Source organism: Hyaena hyaena, unplaced genomic scaffold, assembly GCF_003009895.1.
Source record: "Hyaena hyaena isolate Hyena2069 unplaced genomic scaffold, ASM300989v1 scaffold_174, whole genome shotgun sequence".
NCBI classification, from domain to species: Eukaryota; Metazoa; Chordata; class Mammalia; order Carnivora; family Hyaenidae; genus Hyaena; species Hyaena hyaena.
Window position 1 is genome coordinate 2,875,740 of NW_024080806.1, and position 9,958 is coordinate 2,885,697.

General features: G+C 43.4%; 1 protein-coding gene across 1 annotated transcript in view; it reads right to left on the reverse strand.

The window, feature by feature from the left end:
* PRKCQ (protein kinase C theta) overlaps positions 1-7,444 on the reverse strand; it is a 127,970-nt gene extending 120,526 nt beyond the window's left edge. The window contains exons 1-2 of the mRNA XM_039240374.1: positions 7,319-7,444; positions 2,210-2,409 (exon numbers count right to left, since the gene is read on the reverse strand). Of these exons, the coding sequence (XP_039096305.1) occupies positions 2,210-2,409; positions 7,319-7,436 (318 nt within the window). The 5' untranslated portion in view covers positions 7,437-7,444. The remainder of the gene's footprint in view (positions 1-2,209; positions 2,410-7,318) is intronic.
* Between the last annotated feature and the right edge of the window lie 2,514 nt (positions 7,445-9,958).

Below are 9,958 nucleotides of genomic sequence, written 5' to 3' on the forward strand. Positions count from 1 at the left end.
TGACATAATAATGAGACGTATGTCACAGCATCCTAACTATTCGAATTTTATGAGAACATAAGCATTTACTGCTTGGTCAACTATAAACCTTCACTCAAGCTTCAACAGATCAATGAGAACAGAAGTGCTTTTAACATCAAGCATATACACCATGTCCTCTGGTTTGTGGAATGAGTAATAAAGATGGGGGCAAAAAGGTAACAGGATGGGTAAGAAATAAAGGGCTGGTTCCCAAGTGAAGTGGGACAATTGGTACCGGGTGACCACAAAATTATCGATATTTGGGACTTAGTGATGATGGAAGAAATTGAACCAGTTGGCTGCCGGAAAAACAGAATCCATAGGAAGGCATGTTGCACCATGCCTTTCAGAGTGAACAAGGGGTAACCACATGAATAGTTGAAGCCTTAGGAAAGCAGAAGGTAACTCTCAGTGCGGTACATAGAAACTGGCTGGGTTCTGCGGTGGTGAAGGGCAAATTTCAGAAAATAGTTACTTTTTAAGTAGAGAAATTATTTTTTTAAGAAACTGGATTTCTATAGAGTGAGGGAAAATCTAAGCTCGAAGCACCCTGTTGGCCCTTAAACACTACAAATAAAAGTAAACTAAGAAATAATCTTGAAAAAAAGAGCTGGACAATGTAAAAAGGTCACTAGATAAATGAGGACCTGGACGTCACCAACTGCTTGTGTCTAAATAATGTTAGAATTCCAAAGAAGGGAAAAGTCTGACAAGCATACAACCAGAAGAAGCCAAGGCAAGCAAGCAAATGCAACTTTAAGTTACAGATATAATAGAAAAGCAACCTTCTCCTCAGTGAAGCCCAAATAAAAAATTTAAAATCAGTTGTCCTTTCGTTACCTGAAAAGGAAGTCAAATGGCATGCTACTTTTTGAAAAACTAGGGATTTGGTGATTCTTTAAAAAATAAGGCAGAAGGCAGAAAATAAATGGGGATGAGAAGATTACTGGGGGAGACTTGGTCTAATGAATCTCTTCTCCCAGCCGGCTAAATACTGCCCTGCCTTCAGCCATGAACAGTCTCAGAGTCTCACACTCCCTGGTTTGTGTAAACCCTGTCACACCAAATCACACATCTGTGACGTCATCAGATTATTTGGCCAGCAAACAGAGGAGATCTGTTTCCACCATCCTTTCTCCAAGGGGACAAAGAAGTCCTCCAACAGATATTGCTGGACTACCTTTCCTAAACATAGGTAAGCATGGGAACTTAAAAAAAAATCTTGGTATATGTTTATCTTCAAAGATTACCTCAGTGTCACCAGCAAAAATGTATATAAATATATATTCTCTTAAAAAGTACTGATTTTTTTGAGGTAAAAAATAGAACACTAGCACAAAAATTTAGTTGGTAGGTTTCTAGCATTCCCATTTTGAAACCAGCGACCTCAAAATCAGGTGGAGTTCTTAAAAATCTGAGCTATAGACAATAAGAAGGTAAGATTTTCTCCGCTTGCATAAATGATAAAGCATTTGAAAACTTTTTCTGGCATTTAGATCATTTAAAAACAGTGTTTACCAGTGGGCTTTGTTATTCATCATTTTGTAGACCCCAGAAATTTGCATTAGAACTTTCTTTAAGCCTTCATAGCTTACTCTTTCCTTTAACATTTCTAAGCTACCCAGGCAGTTATAACCTAAGTTTTCAGCAACTTGTGGTGACATGGATTGTATACAATGTACTTTGTAGTACAAAGTGAGCCAAGTGCATACAGTAGGGCTAAAAAACTTGCTGGGGCTGGGCAGAGAATGGAGAGGGCAGACCAAATATCACACAGATCTTTGCTGTTCCTCTCAGCTACCTATAGGCTTACCTAATCTTCTAAGATATCTTATCAAGAGATCACATAGGTAAGATACAGCAGCTAGGTTTCCAAGTTAAGGGGAATCTGTGATATTTCGGAGCTTACTTTCATACTTATAAATCAATAAGTGTTCATCATAGCCTAAGAGACCTTCTTTACCTTAACACAAGAATCAAGATAGGAGAATGTGTTGATATGTTTTCTGGTCCACAATGAATAGTCCTTGTTATTAGCAAGTCACCAGTGAGTAAATGTAGAGAATCTGTTTTCTCAAGACTAGTGTGGCATAGTTTCAGGATGACTCTGAAACTGCGCTCCAGTCTAGCGAACGTGGTACTTATCACTTAATAGCATGGACTTGAAGCCCACAGCCTGGATATTTACCCATATCTCCGCCTTCCCATTGTTCTTCCTGCACCTCTCAGCCAGAGAGGAGAGCTCAACGGTCGTTTCGGATATTAGGTCCACGTTCTTCCCCTTCACGATGATCTGCATGACTCTTCCCTTGTTGATGTGGGCATCGAAAGTGCTGTCCCAGGGCGGGTACATGGTTGGCTTTTTCTGGATGTACATCTGCCCATTCTCTATGAACAGAAAGATACGTTCTCATGACTCCTTTAGCTAACTTTGGGAAATAATTCAACTTGACAGTGGCACCCATTCTCTTTGTTCTCTGGGATATATAATTCCTGTCGGAAAGTCAAAAAAAGACACATAAAACAATGAGAGACAGTCCCGAGGTCTACATGTAAGGGAATATATTGACTCTGTAGAGTCAATCTAGAATTTTTTAAAAAAATGTTTAATGTTTTTTATTTATTTCTGAGAAATAGAGACAGCGTGAACAGGGGAGGGTCAGAGAGAGAGGGAGACACAGCATCTGAAACAGGCTCCAGGCTCTGAGCTAGCTGTCAGCACAGAGCCTGACACGGGGCTTGAACCCACGAATTGTGAGATCATGACCTGAGCCGAAGTTGGACGCTTAACTGACTGAGCCATGCAGGCACCCCTCAATCTAGTAATTTAGGCAACAAAAATCTGATAATGTCTTGGATGAGCAATGTTCTTCTCCTAATCGACAGTTAGCTCTTTCACTTTGACTGTGAATACCTGAGCAAATAAAAAGACGTCAGGGACTAAGCTTGCTGTATTTGGGAGGGTTGGATGACCTAGGTCCCATTCTCTACATATCATATACTTTTATGCCTTTGGGGATCTTCCTTTGCTCATCGACAAAGGGTGAACACACAACTAATTAATTTCACTGTCATCTGGTAAAAACAGAAAAAAGGTCAATAGAAAACTACTGTGTTCATCTGAAAGACTCTGTGGCATAACTTAAGGTTTATTGTGAGTGCTCCTTTAAAAAGATATTTAAAATTTTTCCATATGACATACATGCACTATGAGGTAAAACCTTTGTGTTTTTTTTTTTCCCATCCTTTATTTATTTTTGAGGGAGAGTGTGTGTGGGAGAGTCAGAGAGAGAGAGAAGGAGAGAGAGAGAATCCCAAGCAGACTCCACACTGTAAGCACAGAGCCTGATGCAGGGCTGGAACCCACAAACCGGGAGATCATGACCTGAGTCAAAATCAAGAGTTGGATGCCTAACCAAATGAGCGACCCAGGGACCCCGAGATAAAGCTTTTAAAACATAAGAATCCATTCTTTCCTTCTCTAATTCTCAGTAAGAATACATTTACATGCATCATGCACTCTAAGCAAAAACCAACAGGTAACTCAGAGAGGCGGTGATCTTAACCCATGGGGTCAGGGAAGCAGGCTACAGACCGACACGTGCAGTGGGGCAGGCAGCCAGGAGACCCGGGGGCGGCTGCTGAGAACCATGGTCAGGGCGGAAAGAGAAAGGAAAGCCTCCCCAGAACCCCCGGGTGACCAGGAAAGAGTTTGCTGGTGCGGTTAATAGTGTTGGTGTATCTTCCATCCCCACTGGATTTTCTAGTATTGATTCTTTAATCATTTCAGAAGCGGCAAACTGCAGCGGTATTTGAGTGTTGGTTTCTTGTGATAATAAGCACACTTGGCAGATTCAAATTCAGTCACGGTGGTAAAGCAAAAGGCAAAAATCCATGTAAGCCTGGGCACAAGGCAGTTCTGACTCCTCACGGCCCCTTCTCTCTCACGCACAGCGCCAACGCAGGACACGCGCCTAGCATTTGCTACATTGTTTGGGGAGTATACAAGCCCTTGGATAAGTGGAAACTTCTCATTTTAGATAAACCTGGTTATTGAAAGGATGAACTCTGACAATGGTAAGGATGGAAAAGGAAGGGGAAGATTTTATGGCTTGCTTAAAAATATTTAACTGGAGATTGGACTTTTGAAAAACACCGATGGCAATTCTGTAATGACCACAGTAACAATTTCCTTCCACGGACTGGAAGCCCTTCTGGCTCAGAACTCTCAGCTGCAACCACTCTCCACGCCCCACATGGGACAGAGACGCCTGCGTGATGGTGCTCCTCACACTCTCACTAGGTTTGTAAGAACCTATAACGAGAACCAGAGCTCAGGATCCGAGCTCAGCATCCTACCTATTTACAGGGGGCTTTACCATCATCACAGGCAACACACTGTCCTATTTGCCCCAGTTCTGTTGACACATCATGGACCATGCAGCCTAACGCCCCAAAGATTGATAGGTTTTTAAAAGGTGGTGCAGTCACTGTGGAGAAGAGTATGGAGGCTTCCCAAAACTTAAAAACAGAACTACCATTGGATCCAATGCTTCCACTGTTGGGTATTTACCCAAAGAGAACAAAAACACCAATTTGAAAAGACACGTGCCACGCCTATGTTTATTGTCATATTATTTATATAATAGCCAAGATAATGGAAGTGACCTAAGGGTCCACCAATAGATGAATGGATAAGGAAGATGTGTGCATGGTGGAATATTACACAGCCATAAAAAAGGATGAGATCATGGCATCTGTAACAACATAGACAATCTAGAGGGTGTTGGGCTAAGTGAAATCAGTCATACCGAGAAGGAGAAATACCATATGATTTTACTCATATGTGAAATATTTAAAAAAACAAATGAATAAATAAACAAAAAGCAGAATCAAACCTATAAATACAAAGAACTGATAGTTTCTAGAGCGGTGGAGTGGGGGATGGGCAAAATGGATAAAGGAGAGAGGGAAGTCCAGGCTTCCATCTCTGGAATGAATAAGCCCCGAGGATAAAAGGTATCGTATGGGGGGTTTAGTCAGTGGTATTGTAACAGTGTCACCTGATGACAGATGGCGACTTCCCTTGTGGTGAGGATAGAATAATGTAGAGACTTTTCGAATCACTATATCGTACGCCTGAAACTAATAAAATGTTGAGCATCAACTATACTCAAATTTAAAAATCTAAAAAAAAAGCCCATAAATTCTACAACAGTAATATTTGACTTGTGAAGTACAGAGTGATTTCTTGTCAGAACAAAACCAAAACCAAAATCAAAAACCAAAGTCTCCGAATGCCACGGGCTAACCTTTTGGAAAAACAAAGTCGTCTTCTTTTCTGACAAGGTCTCTTGAGCTGCATGGCCGATCCGACCAAGTTCAAAGGCGAGGCCAAAAGAAGAAGAAATAAAGAGGCTCCCAGGTGGCAAATGTCAGTGAGGCCTGTGCTTATGGAGAATGAGATCCAGGAGACCCACTGAGTGGAAAGCGGCTTTGAAAAATGCAGACATTTCACACTTCAAAGGTCTCTGTGGCATTTGAAAGGTTTTAGATCAGGAACAAGTGCCATTCTCCCTTGTAACTAAACAGGACAGGAATCCAGGCAGAAGGGAAATCAGGATGATTTGGACATTCTCCTCTGCTTGGTGTGCTCACGGCGGCTGGAGGGATGGAGTCGATCCCAAAGCACAGGTCTCTAATGGGGGGGAAAGCCAGGCAGCCTGGGAGGAGTTGGAAACCCGAGACTTCGAGCTGGAAACCCCTCCTTGGAGGAACGTGCTGAATCTGGTATCTGCAATGCCACTCAATAGGAGCCCCTTTCAGGACCACCCCGTAGGAAAGAACACACACTTCCCTGTCTCCAAGCCCTTCCCCCCAACCCTTGCCCTGCTTCAGTTTTCTGACCAACACTTATCATTATTCCTTATATTGTAGTTCATTCCATACTTCCCTCCCTCTGCTAGAATAGAAGCTCAAAAAGAAAGGCACTTTTTCTGCCTACCATAACTACGCTCTGTGTGAAACACCCGGAATGGCGCCTCTAGTTACTACAAATGTGTGTTGGTGTTGTTGGTGTTAATCATCTGTCACTACAATGTGTCTACTAAAACAAGAAAGGTATACAGGGAAATGGGAAAAGGCAGTGAAATTGGGAAAATCTTGGGAGGGAAGCTTTGTGGAGAGATTCCAGCCAGAATGGGAGTATTTCCGTTGAATGATCTAGACCTACAAAGGAGGGGCACCTGGGTGGCTCAGTCAGTTAAGCGTCCATCTTGGCTCAGGTCATGATCTCATGGTCCATGGGTTCCAGCCCTGCATCGGGCTCTGTGCTGACAGCTCAGAGCCTGGAGCCTGCTTCACATTCTGCGTCTCTCTCTCTGCCCCTCCCCTGTTCATGCTCTCTCCCTCTCTCCCTTTCTCCCTCTCTCCCTCTCTAAGAAATGATAAAAAATATTAAAAATTTTTTTTTAAAAACCCACAAAGGAATCTTGGAATCTGTCACAAGTTCCCCCTCACTGTGAACTGCCTCTAAGTATTTACATTTGATGAAACAGGACTATTCTTTCACTCCTCCGGGGTCTTAGTAAATATGTGAGTTTTCTGAAATTTGGATTCTTTTTTTTTTAATATTTTTTTTATTTATTTCTAGGAGAGAGAGAGACAGCGTGAGCAGGGAAGGGTCAGAGAGAGAGGGAGTCACAGACTGAAACAGGCTCCAGGCTCAGAGCTGGCAGTCAGCACAGAGCCCGACGCGGGGCTCGAACCCACGAACAGCGAGATCATGACCTAAGCGAAAGTCGGACGCTCAACCGACTAAGCCACCCAGGCGCCCCTGAAATTTGGATTCTGATGGCTAATTGCATATTCTTTGTAACATTCCTCTGAGCTGAGCCCAAAGAAGGACTAAACCATCGTCAGAGTTAATTGTAAGATTGCGCACACTTAATCCGCAATCATTGGAAACAACCAGCGTGAACAGCACAGGTCTCGTGTTCTACTTAGCTCACCAGTAGATTTCCACAGCCCCGTTAAGTCCTTGCGTCATGTCTTCAGCCCTTTTCTCCCTTTCTTTGTCCCTTTTGCATATGTGAGAAAATGGCACAGTGGAACGGAATACGAGGGAGGAGACGTGGGTCTCCTTCCTGGAGGAAGTACTTGGCTTGGCTGGACATCAGTTTCCTGAACTGTAAAATTAGGTTGGACCAGGTGACTCTGAAGTTTCTGGAAGGACTTGCTTCCTGGGTCACACGGGGACTTCCCTCCACCCCCACCTCGAATACCTGCTCAAGCTTACCTGATTCAACATATTCTTTGACGAGCACAGCGCAGTAAGGGTTAACAGCCTCTCCCTGGCACGGCTGGCAGGGCCCACAGTCGAAGTTGGACAAACCAATGCGAAGAAACGGTGACATGGTGGCTCCCTGCAAAGTGAGAAAGTGACAAAGACAAATGCTGCTGGGGGCTCTAAAATATATTACTTTGGGTGTCCCGTTCCCACTCAGTCAGTGCTGTAGTCACCAATAGCTCAGATGCTCAAATGGCTCAAGGACCCATTTAAACAAATACTTTTACTTCCCCTTCTGCAAAGGACCTTACTGGGCTCACCCCAAACCCCAGACTGACTCGCCAAAGAAAGAGGCTTCCTGGACGTCTGCGTTATTCAACCTTGTCCGTTAGAACTACACTTCCACTCCTAATTTAGAGGGGTTACGTTTAATAGTTGCAGCAACAGGCACGAAAAATCTCCAACATTTGATTTCTTCTATTATGCAAGCAGGTCCCCAAGAAACAACCCACAGTGATAAGAAAATGAGTTTAGAAATGATGAGTCTATTTTAGTCACCAAAATATGACACCATAAAATTCTTACATGGGCTATTTATGTGTGTGTTGCACTTGGCTCTGGGCATTCGGCAGCTGAACTCTATTTACTTCAGACATTTCAGAAAGGTCTGCTTTCTTCACAGTCATATAAGTGTGCATATATATGTATGTATACATGCACACATATATACCTCCATATAGAATAAGCCTTTGAACATTACAAACCACTTAAAAAATCCCAAATCATTGCCCACCATAAAATAACGCCTTATCATCTAAGGATAAATAAGGTACTTAACAAAAGCCAGATTACCAATAATTATGCATACCTAGGAATGGAGGGGAAAATCATCATCATGTTGGCTAACAAATTCCAGGATTCTAGTCTGATTCTTCATCTGGTATTCCTACTTGTTCTGGTTTGGACACTTACCTCCGGTCCCTACTTTTTTTTTTTAAGCTACTTTTCCATGAGGTCCCGTTAATCTGAAACTACCATCCTGTATTCAGTGAAAAAGTTACAACTTTGCTTCTTCTCTCTCCTCAGACTATTTTCTCCTCCCTAGCTCTCTCTCACTCTCTTAAGTAAAACCAAAGATAAGAATGAAACATTCGCTGTCCTTTCTACCTTTCCAGAAAGAAAGGGAAGACCTCAGAATAACAGGAGCCCACGTGGGAGCGCCAATGGCATAATCCCAAATCTGGCAGGGTCATTCACGGCCGCCGGTTCTCCGAAGTGCTGGTGGTCTTTGAGTATTTTTTGAACCTACAGAGATTGATTAGAGGCTCTTGGCAACTGTTGCTAACTTCATGGATTCTAAGAAAGTCTCAATCAGCCACAGTTTAGCAGGGTTTAACCAAAGGGGATGGCTGTAAAATCATCATATTTTTCAGGTGTTCTTAGTCTCTGAGATATATTCCATATAAGTCACACTGCTGAAATGGTCACCAGATGACTTCTATATGTATCTTTAGGGGCCTCCTTCGCCCTCTGACAGCCTCTGAGGTTAGGATTCTTGGACAGAAGCGGGGCTAACAACCAAGAGCTCTCAAGAGCTCTCTGGAGAAAACTTCCTTGACAACAGCCCCTTTTCTGGCTCATTTAGGTCTTCTGGACAAATGCATATTTATGAACTAATCAGGAAAGATTGGCAAGAGCTGTCCTCATTTACGAGCGTTTCCCACATGTGGACTCTCTGAAGATTTCCTCAACACAAGTAAGTAAGTAAGTAATTCTGAGTCTGGAGGGATCGTTGACTCATAAAGCCTGAGTTATGACCACTGTGACCTTTAGTGATGGATGTGTCACTCTGCTATTTCCAGGCTGGGTTCAGAATTAGCAGCAGCAACTCAATATGCACCTGGAAAAGTCTGTCCGCGGAGCAGCCAGAGGTCTCTGGGGTGACCGGACCCGGGTTTCAGATGCAGTAGGGGAGGGAGTCATAGCGGAACCCCCTCCTCCTCCAGCACACCCTGCTTACACAACAGCTGACTTCCTAGCCCACCAGCAGCCCGGATTTGCCAGCCCCAGGCCCTCACCCAGGTGCATCGTGGCACTTCAGCCAAGGCACACATCTGTTTGATAGCCAAGCCACTGTCTCTCTTTTTAAAGGTCTAGTCACGTGATGGTTCCTGACATTTTGACATCTAGAAGACAGAACGGGCATCTGTGCGCTGAACCTAACACGCTGTCTGCTCAGGGCTGGGTATCTTAAGGCAAAAGGCAGCGTTTCACTCCAGAGCTACTCAGGGTTTCCCCCTCCTGTAGTTGCAATGTGATCATTGTGAAAAGTAAAGAAAATACACCAAATTGTAAAAAGTCTTCTCATAGCTCCACCAGCAGAGGCAAGTCACTATTACTCTTTTGATGTATTTTCTTTAGTCTTTTTTAATTAACAGGTTTTGTGGTTTTGTTTTACATGCTTTGCTCATACTGCATTTATGGGATTGTATTTGGGTTTTTAATATAACACTTTGCCAGGGGTGCCTGGGTGGCATCCGACTTCAGCTCAGGTCATGGTCTCATGGTCCGTGAGTTCGAGCCCCACATCAGGTTCTGTGCTGGCAGCTCGGAGCCTGGCTTGCTTCGGATTCTGTGTCTCCTTCTCTC